Consider the following 23306-nt stretch of genomic DNA (forward strand, 5'->3'; position numbering starts at 1 on the left):
GGATGCGCCGGGTTATTTATTAAAAAAATTATAACTCAAAAACTTAATGTCATAGAACACAACAGTTTGTTCCGGTGAATTTTGGGGCTCATTTTACGTATTATGGCACACGATTTTTTACATTTTTTGCTTAAAATTGTAGTGGTCACAAAAAACAAAATCATTTTTTTAAACTGTCTCTAGCAAAATTTTGTGGACTTTTATATGTCTTTGCATTCTTCTAGAGTTGTTAGAAGTCGAAAAAAGTCCATATTTTCGAATTTTTGATGTTTGATTTTTTCAATTTTTGTCGCGAATTTTGTCGATTTCCGGTACCCGGATCATTTAACAAGCAATAACTCCGGAACTATTAGAGGTAACTCTATGATGTGTGCTACCTTTGGAAAGCTCTTTTAATGATCTATCATTTGCAAAAAAGGTTATTGTTGTCCGACTTATAGTTTTCGAGAAAATGCAAATAAAAGCAAAAATTAGATCATATACTCAAAAATTCATAACTAAAAAACTATTGGGAATTTGGCGCTTTTTTTAATTCCAATCGATTCCTCGGATCATTTTGCATAGGTATGAATCAAAATAGTTCCACTTTTTAGAATAGTTTAGCCGTAAATGAGAAAATAAAAAAAATTTAATAAAAGTTAACACCCCCCCCTTAGAAATCGGTCAATTATTAAAGTGTCTCAAAATCATATAAATCCGATTCTATCTTATAGATTTTGATGTGCTCTTTCCAATGGAAAAAAGCGTTTTCTCCTAGCTCTTTTAGTTTGGCCGTAATCGGCGTTTGAAAGTTGAAATTTTTTTTGCGAGATATCGTCTTCAGTCCTATGCCATTTTGTAGAGTTTTTTATTCCGGTTGTTTTCGATTTTTCCGTTTCTCGATAACTCTAACAGTTTCGCCGTAATCGGCAGGCAAAAGTTGAAAAAAAGTGAAAATGGAAACCTTTTTTTGCGTTTTTCTCGAAAACCGTAAGACCTAGAGCAACGAACAAAAATCCATCTGATAGCGCTTATTTTTATCTATTTTTTCGTTCAAACCCGGAGCCGCTCCGGGCAACGGTGCCGTATACAGAGGCGATGAAAGTTTTTCACTAAAAAAAATTCATAAAAAAAAACTAAAAGTCGTAGAGCAATGCGGTTTGTTCCATTGAATTCTACGGCTCATTTTACATGTTATATTAATTTTTCACAAGAATTAAAAAATTTTAAATTTTTTTGCTAAAACTTCCGGTACCGGGATCATTTATCAAGCAATAACTCCGGAACTATTAGAGATAACCCTATGATGTGTACTATCTTTGGAAAGCTCTTTTAATGATCTATCATTTGCAAAAAAGATTATTGTTGTCCGACGTATATTTTTCGAGAAAATGCAAATAAAAGCAAAAATTAGATCATATACTCAAAAATTCATAACTAAAAAACTATTGGGAATTTAGCGCTTTTCTTGATTCCAATCGATTCCCCGGATCATTTTGCATAGGTGGGCATTAAAATAGTTCCATTTTTTCGAATAGTTTAGCCGTAATTGAGAAAATAAAAAAGTTAACACAGTTATTATCTATTGCAGACGACGAAACCGACACAGCCACCGAAGGTGAGGAGGAAATCCGTGCCCGTGAACTCCGCAAACAGGAAGTCCGTGTTGAACCACCAGTTGTCCAAACCGACACCGGCACCGACACTGAGGTGAAGAAACCTAACTTACCGACCGTCATACCGGACATCCTCTTACGCGTTAAATCCGAGAACGATTCAACCGATTTCAGCAGCGCCATCTCTGGTGGTTCCGACGCTGAACCACCGAAAAATTTTACACTCGCGAAAAGCGCCACTGCCGGGACTTTACCCAAAAAATTGCCAACACAAAACTACGAAAAACGCAAAAGTTTCGGCAGCGAATTTATACCCAAATTTAAAGTAACCGAACCGGAACCGTTACTAATAATCAAACGAACGCCCAGTAAATTAAATTTACCGAAAGAAATCGGAAAACCGAAAGTTGCACTCGCGACAAACTTTGACCATGTTAAAAAATATTTCGGAAAACCGGCGGTTAAACCGATCTTAAAACGCTCGGAAACGGTCGCAAACGTACCCAAAAAACGGTTAGTTAAACAGGTTAGTTTACCCGACGAAAAAAAACCGGAGGTTAGGTTTAACTTTGACCCACTTGACGATAACAAGGAAGTTGACAATTATATTGAAACTCTTCTTGCAAATGAAGAAGAATTGAAGAAACCCATCCAGTTCAATAATGAGGAAGAAAGTGAAGAACAGGAAGACACTGAAGCTATTTCCAGTAGCATTGAAGATTTATTCAAGGCTCTTAAACCGGAAACAAACGACGAAAAAATCGAAGATCTCCTAACTTGGATGGACGACCTTGAACACCAGTCACGTGATCGCAAAACCTACCGCTCCTTCAGTGATGCCAAATATCGAAATTTGGAACGTGTCTTAAAAGTCCCTAAACGAGCCGACTCCATTATAAGTAAACTCCCTAAAGATAATATCGCTTATTTCGAGCGCCATCTGGCGGGCAAAAGTGTGGAAGAAGAAGAAACGCCAAAAATCTTCACTTTAGCACGCTCTAAAACCGATATCTATTGCAATAAACCGCGAAGTTCTGTGGACTTAGATGCGGTCAGTAATGTGGACATTAAGAAAGTTTTGATGAAATTTGAGAAGGCTGGGAGTTTGGAAAAAGAAGAAATGCCGCCGAAGAAGAGAAATTTTGGGAAGCGTTTTTCATTGGCTAATTTAAAGCAAAAAGATGAGAATTTCGAGGCGGCTATTAAAGATTTTGAAGATTTTGTCGGTGGTATGGAGAAGAAGAAGGAAGAAAAGGATTGGTGTGTTAATATAACTGTTTCGACGATACCTAATCCGGAATTTTTGGCGTTTCAAAGTGGCAAAAGTGAAGAAGAGAAGAAAACTGAAAAAGAAGAAAATCTATCGAGTAGTTTAGATTCGGAAAGTGAAGATTCAGGTGAAGAAAGTGGGGGAAAAAATTCAAAAACTGAAGAAAAAGCCCGAAAAAATGAAGAAAAGAGCAAAGATTTCGATGATTTGAAACATTCTAAATTTGAAGATAGTTTAAAAAACGAAGAAAGTATTGAAGATAGAGTCAGAGTTTGTAAAACTGAAGAAACGGTTCAAAAAACTGGACAAACTGTTGAAGGTTTTGCCGAATTAAATATCGAAAATGAAGAAAATGGTTCAGAAATTGAAGACGAGTCAAATAATACAGAACAAAAATTTGATTTAAGTAATCTTCACATAGATAAAGGTTCCAAAAACCCATCTGAAGCTGAAGAAATGAAGAAAAATGAACAGAAAAAATTTGAAGAAACGTTTAATTTTGACGGAGATTTGAAGAAAAATCTTCAAAAACCGGTCACGAGTATTGAAAAAAGAAGCAAAGATTCAGACAAATTAAAGCATTTTGAATTTGAAGATAGCTTAAAAAATGAAGAAAATATTGAAGATGCAGTCGGAAGTAGTAAATTTAAACAAACTAGTGATAAATCTGACGAAATAAACAAAGCTGATAATGAAGAAAGTTATTCTGATAGTAGTTCAGAAACTGAAGAAAGTTCAGGAAATGAAGACATTGCTTCAAAAAATCTTCACTTAGATACCAAAAGCCAATTGAAAAAGCCTAGTCGTGAGTTCGCAACAATTGAAGAATTGAAGAAAAATGAAGCAAAAAACACCCAAAAACTGCTTAACCGTGAAGAAAAAAATGAATCCCAAAACCCACTAGAGTTTGAGGAAAAATTGAAAAAAAATCTTCCTCAAAAACCTGATAATATTAAGAAAAAACGCAAAGATTCAGACAAATTAAAGCATTTTAAATTTGGAAATAGCAGATTTAAAAATGAAGAAGATGTCGGGGACTCCAAAATTGAAGAAACTAATCAAAAATTTAGGCAAACTATTGGCAATTCTGACAAATTTAACAAAATTGGAAATGAAGAAAGTTGTTCTGATGGTAGTTCAAAAACTGAAGATAGTTCAGAAAATGAAGAAACTGAAGAAACAGAACAAAAAAATCGTCCAAACGTACTTGCCAAAGAACCCTGTTCTGAGTACGCTGCAAAAAACATCCAAAAACCGGTCAACCGTGAACGAGAAAATTTTGAAGAAAAATTGAAGAAGAATCTTTCTGAAAAATCTGTTAATATTAAGAAAGAAACCAAAGATTCTGACAAATTAAAGCATTTAAAATTTGGAAATAGCAGTTCTAGAAATGAAGAAAGTGTTGGAGTCTCCAAAATTGAAGAAACTACTCAAAAATTTAAGCAAACTATTGCCAATTCTGCCAAACTAAACCAAACTGGAAATGAAGAAATTGAGGAAAACCCCAGTTCTGAATATGCAACAATTGAAGAATTGAAGAAAAATGAAGCAAAAAGCACTCAAAAAAATTTTGAGGAAAAATTGAAGAAGAATCTTCCTCAAAAACCGGTTAATCTTGAGGATCTTTATGCAAAAGTAAACAAACCTCCAAAAACTAAATTGAGTACTTGTTCCCCTCCAGTGCCACGTCGTACTCGGAAGAAATCTTTTGAGGAGGTTCCCTCTCCTCCTCCCCGTCCTCAACGTCAAAAAAGCCAAACTGAACCTAACAATAATGAGGATTTTTTAGCACCGATTGTTCCTCAACGTAAACGAGCAATGACTTCGTCTCCTCTACCTCAACGTAAGTCCGACGTGGCGCCACCGTCGACCTCAAAATCTTCCTCAAAAAGTCACTCAACCTCAAATCTCGAAGTCCAAAAGGAAGTCGCTCGTTTGAAGGACTTACCCAAAGTCCAAAATGCCAAATATCGAAACAGGGAAAAAGATAAAGACTGCTCGTTACAATAACAAATAATCGACTAATTTTTTTCTAATTTTATAGTTTTTTTTATAGTTGGCACGCGATTAATCGATTCCGCGATTTTTACGCTTAATAATTGTTGAGTTTTGTTGAGTTTATCAAGTGTTTTACGAATATTTGTTAAAGTTTATCAGTGTTGGCGGCGCGCGCGCTTTTTAATAATACTGTTTAAAAGGTTTAGAAATAATGCGTTCACAAAATTTAAAAGTCCCTCCAAGAAAAAATGGTCAACAATCACGTTTAAGCAATGATGTTAATTAAGGTAACTAACTATTGTTAGCGTGATCGAGTGGCGTTTTTTTTTTGTTTTTTTTTCTCTTAATTCTAATTTTTTTTCTTCTACTTTGCAATTTGTTGTGCAATTTAATCCATTGCTGACGTGAGTGTTGTTCTAACCCCAATGCTAACACTCGTCGTTTTTTCTGCAGCCAGCTTTGAAGCTTAGGTTTTTTTTTAAACAATTGTTATGTTAAAATTTCTACCACCCACAATAACCGAAAATTGATATCAGAAATATGCCTATTTGACGTAATATTTTCTAAGGATTCCAAAACTGTGTTTATTTTCGTTCTGCGATTTGTAGTTTTGGAGATATTTGACGAAGTTTGGCCGATTTTTATTTTTTGAATCTACCAAAGATTAAAAAAATATGAAAAAAACAAGAAATTGATTTATAACGACTTTGCCCTTTTTACCGTTGGTTTTCTATTTCTGGGCAAAATCTTATGGAAATCGAGTCAAAATTGTGTAAATTATCCAGATAAAACAACTTTCTCAAAAAAAGTTTTATCAACCTAATGTTTAAAAAAATTCTCAAAGTCACAATAACCGAAACTTTATTTCAAAAGTATGTTTATTTACCGTAGAATTGTCCAAGGATTCTAAATCTGTCTTAATTTTTGTTTACGATTTGTAGTTTTTGAGATATTAGGCGAAATATAACCGATTTTAATTTTTTTTCAATTTTTCAAAATTTAAAAAATATGAAAAGATTGAAATTGATCTGAAACAACTTGTGTCTTCTTTACTAGGTTATTGTCTATTTCTGTGCTAAATTCTATGGCAATCGGGTCAAAATTGTGCAAATTATCTAGGTAAAACAACTTTGTCAAAAAAAATTTCTTACCATCTTATCTTTAAAAAATTATCAAGGTCACAATAACCGAAACTTTATTTCAAATCTATGCTTATTTGACGTAAAATTGCTCAAGGATTCTAAATCTGTCTTCATTTTTGTTCTGCGATTCGTAGTTTTGGAGATATTAGACGAAATATGACCGATTTTAATTTTTTTTAATTTTTTTTCAATTTTTCAAAATTTAAAAAATATAAAAAGATTGAAATTGATCTGAAACAACTTGTGTCTTCTTTACTAGGTTATTGTCTATTTCTGTGCTAAATTCTGTGGCAGTCGGGTCAAAATTGTGCAAATTATCTAGGTAAAACAATTTTGTCAAAAAAAATTTTTAACCATCTTATCTTTAAAAAATTATCAAGGTCACAATAACCGAAACTTTATTTCAATAGTATGTTTATTTACCGTAGAATTGTCCATGGATTCTAAATCTGTCTTCATTTTTGTTCTGCGATTCGTATTTTTGCAAAAATTAGACGAAATATAACCGATTTTAATTTTTTTCCAATTTTTCAAAGTTTAAAAAATATAAAAAGATTGAAATTGATCTAAAACAACTTGAGTCTTCTTTACTAGTTAATTGTCTATTTCTGTGCTAAATTCTGTGGCAATCGGGTCAAAATTGTGCAAATTATCTAGGTAAAACAACTTTGTCAAAAAAAAATTTCTTACCATCTTATCTTTAAAAAATTATCAAGGTCACAATAACCGAAACTTTATTTCAAAAGTATGTTTATTTACCGTAGAATTGTCCATGGATTCTAAATCCCTCTTCATTTTTGTTCTGCGATTCGTATTTTTGGAGATATTAGACGAAATACAACCGATTTTAATTTTTTTTTAATTTTTTTTTCAATTTTTCAAAATTTAAAAAATATAAATAGATTGAAATTGATCTAAAACAACTTGAGTCTTCTTTACTAGTTAATTGTCTATTTCTGTGCTAAATTCTGTGGCAATCGGGTCAAAATTGTGCAAATTATCTAGGTAAAACAACTTTGTCAAAAAAAAATTCTTACCATCTTATCTTTAAAAAATTATCAAGGTCACAATAACCGAAACTTTATTTCAAATCTATGCTTATTTGACGTAAAATTGCTCAAGGATTCTAAATCTGTCTTCATTTTTGTTCTGCGATTCGTAGTTTTGGAGATATTAGACGAAATACAACCGATTTTAATTTTTTTTTAATTTTTTTTTTCAATTTTTCAAAATTTAAAAAATTTAAAAAGATTGAAATTGATCTGAAACAACTTGTGTCTTCTTTACTAGGTAATTGTCTATTTCTGTGCTAAATTCTGTGGCAATCGGGTCAAAATTGTGCAAATTATCTAGGTAAAACAACTTTGTCAAAAAAAAATTCTTACCATCTTATCTTTAAAAAATTATCAAGGTCACAATAACCGAAACTTAATTTCAAATCTATGCTTATTTGACGTAAAATTGCTCAAGGATTCTAAATCTGTCTTCATTTTTGTTCTGCGATTCGTAGTTTTGGAGATATTAGGCGAAATATGACCGATTTTAATTTTTTTTTCAATTTTTCAAAATTTAAAAAATATAAAAAGATTGAAATTGATCTGAAACAACTTGTGTCTTCTTTACTAGTTAATTGTCTATTTCTGTGCTAAATTCTATGGCAATCGGGTCAAAATTGTGCAAATTATCTAGGTAAAACAACTTTGTCAAATAAAAAAAATTCTTACCATCTTATCTTTAAAAAATTATCATGGTCACAATAACCGAAACTTTATTTCAAATCTATGCTTATTTGACGTAAAATTGTCTGAGGATTTCAATTTTGTATTAATTTTTGTTCTACGATTCGTAATTTTGGAGATATTAGGCGAAATAGATTTACCAAAAATTAAAAAAAATTAAAGTGAGCTAAACGACTGGTACCATTTTTACTCGTTAATTATCTACTTCTGAGCTAAATTTTAGGACAGTCGAATAAAAATTGTGCAAATAATCCGAATAAAACAATATTGTCAGATTTTTTTACTAACCTATCAATAAAAAAATTATCAAGGTCACAATTACCCCAAATTTCTAACACAAATATGTCTATTTAACGTAAAATTGTCCGAGGATTCCAGATCTGTCTTCATTTTTGTTCTGCGATTTCTAGTTTTGGAGATATTAGACGAAATATGATAGATTGTTATTTTTCGAATCTACTAAAAATTAAATTAAAAAATAAATAAAATAAATAGTGGGAACTACAGACAAAATGCTTTATCTTATTATCTTATTATTTATCTTATTATTTAAATACTTTTGAAATAATGATTAAAGGACATGAAAATACTTCATGTGAAACCAAATCTCAAAAAAATTATCAAAAAACAATCATTCACTACTTTTAAAATACAGCAAGAACAGAAAGATAAAGCTCTTTATATAAAATTGCCAATAACTGTTTTATTTTATTTTTTGTTTTTTTTTGTTACTAAATTTTTATAGTTATGAGAAAGATAAAGAAATATGTTATCAAAAACAGTAAACAAAAGTATTAATTGTCATAGAAAAATAAAAAATGACTTTATAACTCGAAAACTAACGCGACCTGCTCGAAGGTATTTGTTTTGAAAAACGGCCATAACAAAAATATTAATTTTGTGCGTTTTGATTTATTCTGTAAATAGTCGAAATTTTATTACATCTCTGAGTGGTAGCCTCTTAAACCAACATGACAGTTGTTTAAAGAAAAAAGGAAAAAAAAAGGAAACAAACTTAATCAAAAAAAATTTCAGGTCGTATCGGACGAATCCACCTCCACCTCCACCTCCAGCGAGATCCGCAATTCCGCCACCGAGATCTCCACCGACTCCGAGTTCGCCCACGACGACCCCACCCCCACTCGCGAGACCCCGTTCGACGCCTTCGTCACCAAGCACCGTGGGGGCGGCGGCAGCCGCCCCCGCAAAATCCAGGTGACCGCCAGTTACTTGCAACGCCCCACCGCCGACAAGGCTAAAGCACCCGAACTCAAACTCACACCTCTCGTGCCTTCAGCACCCTCTATCGTGCAGCGTTGCATCGCACCGGTTAAAACCGACGGTTACGCCTTAAACCGCACCCAAAGCACCGGCGGAATCGCCGCCAAAGTCTCACTCGAACTCAAAAAAAAATACCTTTTGGGTGAAACAAACCCGCCTGGAACTATCCAAAAATCAGGCAGTGCCTCAACACTTGACACAAAACTAAAATCCTTCCACAGCAACATAACCGACTGTCAAAAAATGCTAAAACCGGCGCCGGTTACAACCGCCCCAGTTAAGCCGGTTATTTTCGAGCACGAACCGGAGGGACGTCCCCGAAGTCCAGTCCACGAAACGTCAATCATAGTCCCGACCATTGATTGGTCCAAACATAAACCGAGCGATTCCGACCACGAGCCGGAAACACCCGAATTTAAATTCGACGTGATCCCGACTGTCCTAATTGAGGAAACGCCCAAAATCACCAAAACCCTCAACCAACCCAAACTTTTACCCGAACTAGAACCGAACATCCTGCCGGAAATACACGACGTCTTGCACGTCAAACGAAAACTGTCGATCGAGACCGAATCGGAGGCCGACGCGAACACGGCCGCCTTGACCGAGACGGAATTGTCCGATTGGGCCCGAGATGGGGCGGTTTCGGACGATCTGGACGACGATTTCACGTCGCGTAGCAACAAGAAGCCGAAGATGCTCGAAGGCAAGGCGAAAATCGCCGAATCGCACGTCTGCGGCAAGGAAACCACTACAACCGAGGCCGTGAATAGTGTGCTGTGTAATAACCTTGACATTGAGTTCATGGATACTGGGACTGAGACTAGTAGCGACGATGCAGTTGGTGACAGTCAAGATGGCTATGTTTTGTTCAAGGACGAGGACGAGTTAGTTGACGATAGTTTGAATATAGTCGAGGCGCGAAATACAGGGTACTGTATTATCGATAATGCGGGCCAGGATTTTGGCGGGACGGTGATTGATTTAAAACCGGCGGATTTGGAACAGTTGAAGGCCAAACAAACCAACGAACATGATGAAGATAGTCTTTTGATTGTTGAAGGTACAACCACAGAAGAAAATACTTGTAGTGATTCAACTGTTAAGAATTTGACTGAGATTGCGGCCAAAGATCCGATTAATAATAATAACTTTCAAAGGAAGCGGCTTGAGGATAAGTTGGCGCAGTTAAAGGCGGAGAAAGTGTCGCCACCTGTTGATTTGAAGCCGAAGTATGAGTTTAGTAATGCCAAGGATTCGATTGATGTCAGGAAGTCGAGACGGAGGAGCAAACCGGATTTGATACAAGAAGGTAAGGGAAAAAATATAAGTTTGCTATTTTTTTATTTATAAAAACTTTAGTTTTTAAGTTTTGGAAGATTTTGGAAGTATACTCAATTAGAGCAAGCCTTGGAGGTGAAGTGTAACTTTAGTTTTATGCTAAAACTAAAATGCTAAAATGTAGCTAAAGTTCCGCAAGCACAGCTTGCTCTGATTCAGTTTATTTTCGAGCTCATGTTACAAAGGAATCATAAAAATTCATTAAACAAAATTGATACGATTTGTGACCGCTGTATGTGATATAAAGAGTAAAATTCTCTGAGAATTCCAAATTTTTCTTAATTTTTGGTGTAATGGTCGATTTTAATTTTCTCAATCTCCGAAAAATAAAAAAAATAAAATAAAATGGGAATTGGCTTAAAACGACCTGTAACCCTTTTTACTGTTGATTATCTATTTCTGATCAAAATTTTGTGGCAATTGAGTCAAAATTGTAGAAATAATTTAAGTAAAACAACTTTGGCAAAAAAAATTTTTACTAACCTATCGGTATAAAAATGCATCAGGGCCACAATAACCGAAAATTTATGTCGAAAATATGCCTATTTGATGTAAAATTATGCGGGGATTCCAAATCTGTCCTCATTTTTGTTCTACAATTGGTAATTTTTGAGATATTGGATGAAATAGGGTCAATTTTTTCAGTTTTCCAAAAATTAAAAAAAAATACGAATTTACTTACAATTGATTAAAACGACTTCTAGCCCTTTATGCTGGACACATATTTAGTTCTGAACAAAATTTTGCGGCAATTGAGTAAAAATTGTGTAAATAATCCAAGTAAAACAACTTTGCCAAAAAATTCTTACTAACCTATCAATAAAAAAAAACATCAAAGTCACAATAATAGAAAATCTATATCAAAAATATGCCTATTTGATGTAAAATTATCCGAGGTTTCTAAATCTGTCTTTATTTTTGGTCTACGATTCGTAGTTTTTGAGATATTAGGTGAAATATCGGCGATTGTAATTTTTCTAATGAACCAAAAATTAAAAAATTATAAAAAATTGAATTTGATCTAAAGCAACTTGTGCGCTTTTTACCAGTTAATTTTCTGTTTCTGGGCAATTTTTTGTGGCAGTAAAGCCACAATTGTACAAGTAATCCCAATAAAACAACTTGGTCAAATTTTTCCGTGCCAACGTATCAACAAAAAAATCATCAAGGTCACAGTAACCGAAAATTTATATCAAAAGTATGCCTATTTGACGTAGAATTATCCAAGGATTCCAAATCTGTCCTCGTTTTTGTTCTACAGGTCGTAATTTTCGAGATATTGAATGAAATATGGTCGATTTTAATTTTTTCAATTTTCCAAAAAATAAAAAAAAGTATAAATGGAAATTGATTTAAAATTGATTTTAACGACTTTTAGCCTTTTATGCTGGTTACGTATTTAGTTCAAAGCAAAATTTCGTGATGATCGAGTCAAAATTGTGCAAATAATCCAAGTAAAACAACTTTGACAAAAAAAATCTTACTAACCTATCAGTAAAAAATTCATCAAAGTCACAATCATCGAAAATTTATGTCAAGGGTATGCTTATTTGATGTAAAATTATCCGAGGATTCCAAATCTGTGTTTATTTTTGGTCTGTGATTCGTAGTTTGTGAGATATTAGGTCAAATATCGGCGATTGTAATTTTTCTAATGAAGCAAAAATTAAAAAATTATAAAAAATTGAATTTGATCTAAAGCGACTTGTGTCCTTTTTACCAGTTAATTTTCAGTTTCTCGGCAAATTTTTGTGGCAATAAAACCAAAATTGTACAAATAATTCCGATAAAACAACTTGGTCAAAAATTTTCCGTGCCAACGTATCAACAAAAAAATCATCAAGGCCACAGTAGCCAAAAATTTATATCAAAAGTATGCCTATTTGACGTAGAATTATCCAAGGATTCCAAATCTGTCCTCATTTTTGTCCTATAGGTGGTAATTTTGGAGATATTTGATGAAATGTGGTCGATTTTAATTTTTTCAATTTTCCAAAAAAAAAAAGAGTATAAATGGAAATTGATTTAAAATTGATTTTAACGACTTTTAGCCTTTTATGCTGGTTACGTATTTAGTTCAAAGCAAAATTTTGTGATGATCGAGTCAAAATTGTGCAAATAATCCAAGTAAAACAACTTTGACAAAAAAAATCTTACTAACCTATCAGTAAAAAATTCATCAAAGTCACAATAATCGAAAATTTGTGTCAAGGGTATGCTTATTTGATGTAAAATTATCCGAGGATTCCAAATCTGTGTTTATTTTTGGTCTACGATTCGTAGTTTTTGTGATATTAGGTCAAATATCAGCGATTGTAATTTTTCTTATCGACCAAAAATTAAAAAATTATGAAAAATTGAATTCGATCTAAGGCGACTTGTGCCCTTTTAACCAGTTAATTTTCAGTTTCTCGGCAAATTTTTGTGGCAATAAAACCAAAATTGTACAAATAATTCCGATAAAACAACTTGGTAAAAAATTTTCCGTGCCAACGTATCAACAAAAAAATAATCAAGGCCACAGTAGCCAAAAATTTGTATCAAAAGTATGCCTATTTGACGTAGAAATATCCAAGGATTCCAAATCTGTCCTCATTTTTGTTCTACAGGTGGTAATTTTGAAAATATTTGATGAAATGTAGTCGATTTAAATTTTTTCAATTTACCAAAAAATAAAAAAAAGTATAAATGTAAATTGATTTAAAATTGATTTTAACGACTTTTAGCTTTTTATGCTGGTCACGTCTTTAGTTCAAATCAAAATTTCGTGATGATCGAGTCAAAATTGTGCAAATAATCCAAGTAAAACAACTTTGACAAAAAAAATCTTACTAACCTATCAGTAAAAAATTCATCAAAGTCACAATCATCGAAAATTTATGTCAAGGGTATGCTTATTTGATGTAAAATTATCCGAGGATTCCAAATCTGTGTTTATTTTTGGTCTACGATTCGTTGTTTTTGTGATATTAGGTCAAATATCAGCGATTGTAATTTTTCTAATCGACCAAAAATTAAAAAATTATGAAAAATTGAATTTGATTTTAAGCGACTTGTGCCCTTTTAACCAGTTAATTTTCAGTTTCTCGGCAAATTTTTGTGGCAATAAAACCAAAATTGTACAAATAATTCCGATATTATTACAACGTATCAACAAAAAAATCATCAAGGCCACAGTTGCCAAAAATTTGTATCAAAAGTATGCCTATTTGACGTAGAAATATCCGGGGATTCTAAATCTGTCTTTATTTTTGTTCTATAATTCGTAGTTTTGAAGATATTACACGATGTAGATTTTAATTTTTTAAATCACCCAAAAATAAATAAAAAGTAATCGTAGTTGGTCTAAAATTACTTTGTAGCTTTTTTCCCTATTTCTGGGCAAACTTTTTTGACAATCGAATCAAAATTGTGGAAATAATTCGCATAAATCAATTTGGTCAAAATTTTTTTACTTATCTATCAGTTAAAAAATCATCAAGGTTACAATAACCGAAAATTTATATAAAAAATAAGCATATTTGGTGTAAAAAAAATAAGGATTTCTGTTCTACGATGTGCAGTTTTGGAGATTTTTCATGTTTAAATGTTGAAAACAAGAATAATTTTTCGATACTTTCTACAGGGTTAGTCTACCAAAAGCAATTTTGTTCTTATAAAATTAAAAAAAATAAATTAATTAAGTATTTTTTCAGTGTATGCGCTTTGGGAGACAATTTATTGAATAATCTTTCGACACGTGCTTTATACAGGGTTAGTCTGTTAAAAGTAATTTTCTTCTTAACAAAAGTAAAATTTAAAAATATTAAATTAATTAAGTATTCTTAAATGTATGCGCTTTGAACAACAATTAGTTGAATGATCTTCTGACACGAATGCTTTATACAGGGTTAGTCATTTATAAGTACTTTTTTTCTAATAAAATTAAAAATATGTTAATATTAAATTAATTGACTTTTATTGATTACTTCATGAAGATAAGGAAACGACGCCCGAGACGCCGTTTCCCGTCCGGACGCCTGACGTCATCTACAAAAAAGAATTCATCGAAAAAGAACGCGACGTTAACCAAAAACTCGTCCAAGAAATGGTCATGAACAAAATGAAAGCCGAGAACAAAAGTTTAGAGCGACGACGTCGTAAAAGCCGTCAGTTCGACTTAACCGAAACTAACCGAACCGATTCTAATAACCGAACTGCAACAACACCTGATGTGCTTTTGTCAACGTTACGCCCACTTGACACCACAATAACCACAACACCAGTGGCGCCACCTCGCCTCAAACACGAAAAACTGAAAGAGGACGCGCGTTTGAAAGCCAGATTGTTGTCGAATGAAGAACTAGGATTGAGTCCCGAAGATAAGTTGGTTAAGTTGAGGGAAAAATTGGGCGAGGGGGCGTTGAAAAGGTCACAAAGTCGTGAAGATGCGAAGATTGAACGTGAAAAACCGATTAAAGTTTTGTGTAAATCCGATCCGAATTTACTGGAAACGGATGAGAAGAAAGGGAAGAAGAAGAAAGATAGGGAGAGGAGGAAGAGTTTTACGAAGATTTTGGCCACTTTTTTTACGAAGAAAAGTCCAACGGGGTTTTTGGCGAAAATTTCGCCAAAAACTAAGGATGTTTCGAAGGTATTTTTCGATTAAATCAACGAAGTTTTTCTTCACTCGGCTAGATTTGACAAAAAAATTGTCGAGAAATTTAAAAAATTAAGGAGGTTTGCGTTTTTAGGTTTTTTAAATGGACTAGAATGTGGTTAAAAATTATATAATTTTCTAACTAGATTCAATTGTTTGGCTAAATTATGCAAAATACGTCTAAAAATGGTGAAATTTAATGATTATTTGAAACGTATTTGCCTAAAAACGTACATCATCAAAAACGTACAACCACAAAAACGTACAACGTCAGAACCGTACAAAAAATACAAACGTGGGGGAGGCAGATTTCGAAGTTTGTTCAACAGAGAGCGCTGTTATAGGTGGTCATGGCCTACTAGATACTCATATTATAGGTGGCCATGGCTTTAGTTTTAGCTTTTAAATATTAAATAAATTGTTCTTTACATCTTTGACATCTATATTCCGCAATACAAGAGGTGTTTAAACATAGTTTTACGTAAAAAGGTTAAAAGAGAAATTAAACCTTCCCTCCCAAAGGCACTAACCTTTATGACGTCTTCTGTTCCCATCGCATCACCTTATTAAACGGACCTACTGAAATAGAAATAATGAAATTAGAACAATGTGCCCTTAAATTAGTTAAGAATATTACAGATTTGATCTAATTTCCAAAAAAAAAACACAGCAGACTTACCCTTTAATCCGGATTGTTTTTCCTTCCTGAAGTTTATTCCATTGGCACTAACACACATCACTAGCCACCAAATTTAAAACACAAGCCGGAAAATTTAGATTTGAATTAGAATAAATTAAACAACAAATAATTTTGTTACGCTTTAAATAAATCAAGTGACCCGTGCCGTTGCTCGTTGCCGACTGCACCGCTCTCGCCTACTGCGATGCTCGCGTAACATCACGTGACATCGCGGATGTGACGTGAAAATTCACGTCTAGAACAGAAAATTCCGCGACAGAACAGGTCATATCTAGAAACATTCATTCAAAATAGAACAGTATTGTTGTAGAAAAGTTCATTATCAGAATAGTGTTACCAGAAAAATAGATTATATGTCATTTTGCAAAATTTATTTAAAAATAACAAGAAAATATCACCAAATTAGGCTGAAAATTGCGTTATTTTGAGTGTTTACGCACTTTTTTGAACAAATTTTTTCGAAAAATGACCATATTTATGCGAAATACTTCTAAAAATGTCAGAAAAAAATCGAGTTTAGCTACTTTTTCAGTGAGATTTTTTTGAAAAATTCTGAGATTTTGTATAAAACAATTAAAAAATCACAAAATAAAATAAATAAAAACTGAATTTTTGTTATGTAACTAGCCAGTGAAGGAAAACTGTTTAAACGAGCCATCAAATCATCACCATTTTATTAACTTTATTTAATAACCGGATTATTTTGCAGTCTTGTGCGAATTTGGACTTGAGAGATGCTGTAAGATTTTTATTTTATTTATTTTTTCTCATCTTTGTCTTTGTGTGTGTTATTGTCTTTTGCATGTTTTTCTTGCATGTGTCATGCCATCATTCATTTATTTAGTGTTTGAAACATTTGGTGTTGGATTAAATTGATTGTGTGTGAACAAAGTGATTGAAAAGCTTGTTGTTAACAGGAGGTGGTGGTTGAAGAACAAGTCCGAAGAAATAGTTTTTCGGGACTTAGAGACACCGGAACACCGCCTCCGGTGCCTCCACTGCCATTAAATTACACAGGAAATTCAATCAAAGGTAAGGAAATTTTTTTAATAATTGTGTTGTGAAAACTATTTTTAAGCCTTCAGACACTTTTTTCAATTGAATTTTTTCCAAAATAAACTAAAAAACACCAACTTGAGTTAAAAATTGTCAACCAGAAATGTTTTTCTTGTTAGCAATATTTAAAAAAAAGTCAAAAAATTATAAAACTAAACCGAATATTGTCCTATTTTTGTCTTTTTCCAGTATTTAAGCCTGTTTTTGAGACTAGAATTAAGTTTTTTTTCAAGAAAGTGTTCTAAAAATCACCAAATTAAACTGGAATTTAATTGATAGTTTTTTTTTGAACCATTGACTCACTCGGTAATTATTTGGGAACATCCTATAAAATTTGCTTAGGAATGAATAATGATAAAAATAAATCGGATTTTTTCTTTATCATTTTTTGAGCAAAAATAAATCAAAAAAACACAAATTTTAGCTTTTTCAAACCATTTTTAATTGATTTTTTATTGTTCCTTCTGATATTTTATTAAAACACATCGAAAAATTATGTTATTTTTGTATTTTCTTAGTTTTTTTTAAGTTTTGAAGCTGGAAGCACATTTTTTAATTAACAAACCGAAAAATAACTAAAATAAATCTAATTATTTGATGTTATATGTTGTTTGATTCACTTGGTTTAGCTAATTTTTTGAGTGAAATCTTATCAAAAATAAATAAAAAAAATACTTTTTTTTCGAGAAAGCTCTTTTTTGCTGGATTTTGCATGCTTTTTTTAACTAAAAACTCTGTAATTAAAAGCAAAATCTTTTAAAATATGCCGAAAAATGATAAAAATAAATTGAATTATTTTTGATTTAGCTTATTTTTTGTGCAAATAAATCTCTTAAAAAATACCACAAATTTTTACCTTTATAAAGTTTCTAACATGTGTTATTCAAAACAAGTCTAATTTCTTTTTTTTTTAAATTTACAACCAAAAACTGACTCAAAAATTATAGTTTTTACTATTTTTGAACCTTTTACTAGGTCTTGCAGTCAGAAAAAAATTTTTTTGTTTATTTTATCACTAAATTACGCCAGACATTGTGTTATTTTTTTGCATTTTTTGAGTGTTTAAGCAGATTTTTGAGACAGGAATTTATGTTGTTTTCCATTTCGGTTTTTTTTTCGATAAAGCTCCTCAAAAAATCAAATTAAATTGAAACTGATGTATTATTGGCTTATTTTGCTGGCTTTTGATGCTTTTTTTTTAACTACAAACTCAATAATTAAAGGCAAAATCTTGCAAAATACGCCGAAAAGTAACAAAAACAATTTTTTTTTCGATTTAGCTTCAGGTATAGCTTATTTTTTGAGCAAATAAATCTTATAAAAAATAACACAAATTTTTATCTTTATCAAGTCTTTAACATGTGTTATTCAATACAATTCTAATTTTTTTTTGAAAATTTACACTCAAAAACTTACTCAAAAATTATAGTTTTTACTATTTTTGAACCTTTTACTAGGTCATGCAATCAGAAAAAAAAATTTTTTGTTTATTTTATCACTAAATTACGCCAGACATTGTGTTATTTTTTGCTTTTTTTGAGTGTTTAAGCAGATTTTTGAGACAAGAATTTATGTTGTTTTCGATTTGTTTTTATTTTTCGAAAAAGTTCCTCAAAAAATCAAATTAAATTGAAACTGATGTATTATTGGCTTATTTTGCTGGCTTTTGATGCTTTTTTTTAACTACAAACTCAATAATTAAAGGCAAAATTTTGCAAAATACGCCGAAAAGTGACAAAAACAATTTTTTTTTCGATTTAGCTTCAGATATAGCTTATTTTTTGAGCAAATAAATCTTATAAAAAATAACACAAATTTTTATCTTTATCAAGTCTCTAACATGTGTTATTTAATACAATTCTAATTTTTTTTTAAATCTACACTCAAAAAGTGACTCAAAAATTATAGTTTTTACTTTTTTTGAACATTTTACTAGGTCTTGCAGTCAGAAAACAATTTTTATTTGTTTATTTTATCACTAAATTACGCCAGACATTGTGTTATTTTTTTGCATTTTTTGAGTGTTTAAGCAGATTTTTGAGACAGGAATTTATGTTGTTTTCCATTTCGGTTTTTTTTTTCGATAAAGCTCCTCAAAAAATCAAATTAAATTGAAACTGATGTATTATTGGCTTATTTTGCTGGCTTTTGTATGATTTTTTTTTAACTACAAACTCAATAATTAAAAGCAAAATCTTGTAAAATACGCCGAAAAGTGACAAAAATAATCGAATTCATTTCGATTTAGCTTCAGATTTAGCTTATTTTTTGAGCAAATAAATCTCATAAAAAATAACATAAATTTTTACCTTTATCAAGTCTGTAACATGTGTTATTTAATACAATTCTAATTTCTTTTTTTTTAATTTACTCTCAAAAACTGACTCAAAAATTAGTTTTTACTTTTTTTAAACCTTGTACTATGTTGTGAAGTCGATTCCGTTTTTTTTAAAAGCTCTCTGAAAAATGACCAATTTTTTTTAATTATTGGCAAGCGAATATTTTTTTGAAATGATGTCGTAAAAACTCGCAATATTTTCGTGATAAGCGTTTATTTAAATAAATAATAACAGTTTATTTAAATAACATTTTTTTACGTTTTTTATAATTTTTTTTCTTTTTTTTTTCGTTTTCTTAGCGCGTTTATGAGCCAAAATTCTAATTATTTCCTTGAAAGTACAACAATTTTTCTATGAAATTTCGTCAAGAATTTTTAATTGATTTTTATTATTTTTTTTATTAGATGACAGTTCAGACGGTGAGCGCCTTGACCGCAGCTCCTGTGACACTTTAGACAAATCAGGAACTCTCGACTCAGTCTCAAGCAACAATCGTCAGAACAAAAGTGCACGAAAAGCAGCAAGACAAGCTCAACTTAAACGGTAATTCCCCCTTTAATAACCTCACAAAATTTAACAAAAAAAATACATAAAAAATTAACGAAAGTTTGTTAGTTGGACTAACATTTTTAACGATTAATTAATTAACAAAACTAACTCGACAGACATCGCATGGCACAAGAAATCCAACGAAAGCTCGAAGAGACTGAAGTGAAAACACGCGAATTGGAAGAGAGAGGTGTTTTGGTTGAGAAAGCACTTCGTGGTGAAGTTGATGGAAGATGTGCAAAGGAAGAGTCGGAATTGTTGCAAGAATGGTTTGATTTAATGCGAGATCGCACCGAATTGAGAAGATATGAGAGAGAGTTGATGGTGAGGGCGCAGGAAGTGGAGTTGGAAGACAGGCATGCGAGGTTGCAGCACGAGCTGAGAGAACGACTAGAAAATAGTAAGTGTTTTTTTTATTTTTGATTTTTATAAACTTGGCTAAAATCTACTCGATTTTTTTCAATTCATTGCGTTTTTTGCAAAATCATAATTTTCTCCCTTTCTTTTTCTTCAACCATATTTGTGAAATTTAAAAATGAATATCTCAAAAACTATTAGTGGCAGATAAGAATTACGGTTAGATTTGGAATCCTTGGACAATTTTGCGTAAGAAAAGTTAAAAATCGAGTTAATTAAGCTTCTACTTTTGCAGAAAATAAATACAATGTTTGGACTGTGACAAAGTAAATTTTACTCAATGTCTTAAACTTTGGCTGATATCTCAAAAACTATCAGTCGCAGATAAGAATTACGGTTAGATTAGGAATCCTTGGACAATTTTGCGTAAGAAAAGTTAAAAATCGAGTTGATTAAGCTTCTACTTTTGCTGAAAATAAATACAATGTTTGGACTGTGACAAAGTAAATTTTACTCAATGTCTTAAACTTTGGCTGATATCTCAAAAACTATCAGTCGCAGATAAGAATTACGGTTAGATTTGGAATCCTTGGACAATTTTGCGTAAGAAAAGTTGAAAATCGAGTTAATTAAGCTTCTACTTTTGCAGAAAATAAATACAATGTTTGGACTGTGACAAAGTAAATTTTACTCAATGTCTTAAACTTTGGCTGATTTCTCAAAAACTATCAGTCGCAGATAAGAATTACGGTTAGATTTGGAATCCTTGGACAATTTTGCGTAAGAAAAGTTAAAAATCGAGTTAATTAAGCTTCTACTTTTGCAGAAAATAAATACAAATGTTTGGACTGTGACAAAGTAAATTTTACTCAATGTCTTAAACTTTGGCTGATATCTTAAAAACTATCAGTCGCAGATAAGAATTACGGTTAGATTTGGAATCCTTGGACAATTTTGCGTAAGAAAAGTTAAAAATCGAGTTAATTAAGCTTCTACTTTTGCAGAAAATAAATACAATGTTTGGACTGTGACAAAGTAAATTTTACTCAATGTCTTAAACTTTGGCTGATATCTCAAAAACTATCAGTCGCAGATAAGAATTACGGTTAGATTAGGAATCCTTGGACAATTTTGCGTAAGAAAAGTTAAAAATCGAGTTAATTAAGCTTCTACTTTTGCAGAAAATAAATACAATGTTTGGACTGTGACAAAGTAAATTTTACTCAATGTCTTAAACTTTGGCTGATTTCTCAAAAACTATCAGTCGCAGATAAGAATTACGGTTAGATTTGGAATCCTTGGACAATTTTGCGTAAGAAAAGTTAAAAATCGAGTTAATTAAGCTTCTACTTTTGCAGAAAATAAATACAAATGTTTGGACTGTGACAAAGTAAATTTTACTCAATGTCTTAAACTTTGGCTGATATCTCAAAAACTATCAGTCGCAGATAAGAATTACGGTTAGATTTGGAATCCTTGGACAATTTTGCGTAAGAAAAGTTAAAAATCGAGTTGATTAAGCTTCTACTTTTGCTGAAAATAAATACAAATGTTTGGACTGTGACAAAGTAAATTTTACTCAATGTCTTAAACTTTGGCTGATTTCTCAAAAACTATCAGTCGCAGATAAGAATTACGGTTAGATTTGGAATCCTTGGACAATTTTGCGTAAGAAAAGTTAAAAATCGAGTTGATTAAGCTTCTACTCTTGCTGAAAATAAATACAAATGTTTGGACTGTGACAAAGTAAATTTTACTCAATGTCTTAAACTTTGGCTGATATCTCAAAAACTATCAGTCGCAGATAAGAATTACGGTTAGATTTGGAATCCTTGGACAATTTTGCGTAAGAAAAGTTAAAAATCGAGTTGATTAAGCTTCTACTTTTGCTGAAAATAAATACAAATGTTTGGACTGTGACAAAGTAAATTTTACTCAATGTCTTAAACTTTGGCTGATATCTCAAAAACTATCAGTCGCAGATAAGAATCTCAAAAACTATCAGTCGCAGATAAGAATTACAGTCAGATTTCAGTCTCGGACGAGGGTTTTCGCATTTGGATTACTAACAACTATTTTAATAATAAATAAATAAATAAATAAATAAATATAAATTCACCGAAATATTTTTTCCAGCCGAGGAGAAAACGGGCCAAGATGTGGACATCGAAAGCAGCATAATAAAAGAAATGATGGACATTGTGGCAAAACGTGACTCTCTTATCGCCCTTTTGGAAGAGGACAGATTAAGGTGCTTACCTTTAAAACCTCCTCAACAAGGGTCCATCAAAAAACGGCCACTTCAACAACTTCGAATCTCAATTCTTGCATGTTTGCTTCTGCTTTACGTTCTATGGAGTTGTCTTGTGCATTGGGGACTTTCAACTTTGTTTTTTTCTCTTGATTAATTTAATTTTTGTTTTTTCGTTGCTTTCTATAACACACCTGCACGCAATTTTTATTTTTTTACTTGTAGATTATTTAGTACAATCACCTATTCTCCTTGCTGCAAGCTTGTAGAATAGGTAAGGCATGTTGTGTTTCAATTATTTCGGATCAAAGTGGCAGTGTTAACAAATCATGGCCACTGTGATCCGAAATTTATTTATTTAGGGAAAAAAATAACTAAGTTTTTATCGCAGTTGTTCTTACAGGTATTCGAATGAAGACCGCGATTTTGAGGAGCAAGTGTTAGCGAAAGGTTTGCGTTTAACTCCGATTAGGAAAACCCCCGAAAAGTAACCGCTTTGTAAAACAATTTAATTTTTTTTCGGATTTAACATCACTTATCAGAACGATTGTGTTAGGGTAGTCAGGGTAACGCGTTTTTCATGTGTTCTTTCAATTGTTTACACTTTTTGTTTCAATTATTAACGTCCATTTCAGCTAAATCACGTTAACGACTAGTCTTTTGTTGTAGTTAGGATTTTAAGTGACTAAGGTTTAAAAAACATCATTGTGATTGTGAATTGTATTTTTTAATAAGGAATTGTAAAGTACTGTACAAAGGGATATTATTTTGTGAATGCATTATAAGTGTTGTCTTTGTGTGAATAAATGCTTTTATACTTCATAGCTTGAGCCTGATTTCGAAAACCTTTCCCATATTAAAAAAAATTAAAATGCAGTGATCTACTTTGTCTTTAAGGTCTTTAAGACCTCTTTGCCTTCATATGATCCTGATACAGATTCTAATTTTAAATTTTTGCAAAATTTAAAAATAATTTTCGGACCAGGATCACAGGAACGCGAAGAGATCTTTAGCTCTAAAGACCTCCTAGCCTTCATATGATCCTGATA

General features: G+C 31.8%; 1 protein-coding gene across 12 annotated transcripts in view; it reads left to right on the forward strand.

Annotated features, from left to right (window-relative positions):
* Mical (Molecule interacting with CasL) overlaps positions 1–23079 on the forward strand; it is a 90713-nt gene extending 67634 nt beyond the window's left edge. For 9 of the 12 annotated variants that reach the window (XM_064359814.1, XM_064359818.1, XM_064359812.1 and 6 more), the window contains 9 exons: positions 1571–1689; positions 8780–10337; positions 14344–14999; positions 16415–16444; positions 16623–16737; positions 19505–19643; positions 19766–20049; positions 22143–22257; positions 22661–23079. In XM_064359814.1, the coding sequence (XP_064215884.1) occupies positions 1571–1689; positions 8780–10337; positions 14344–14999; positions 16415–16444; positions 16623–16737; positions 19505–19643; positions 19766–20049; positions 22143–22257; positions 22661–22748 (3104 nt within the window). In that variant the 3' untranslated portion in view covers positions 22749–23079. The remainder of the gene's footprint in view (positions 1–1570; positions 1690–8779; positions 10338–14343; positions 15000–16414; positions 16445–16622; positions 16738–19504; positions 19644–19765; positions 20050–22142; positions 22258–22660) is intronic. The other 3 variants (XM_064359813.1, XM_064359820.1, XM_064359822.1) reach the window with 3 other exon arrangements.
* The last annotated feature ends 227 nt before the right edge of the window (positions 23080–23306 follow it).

This window comes from Tribolium castaneum, chromosome 1 (genome assembly GCF_031307605.1).
Source record: "Tribolium castaneum strain GA2 chromosome 1, icTriCast1.1, whole genome shotgun sequence".
Taxonomy (NCBI): Eukaryota; Metazoa; Arthropoda; class Insecta; order Coleoptera; family Tenebrionidae; genus Tribolium; species Tribolium castaneum.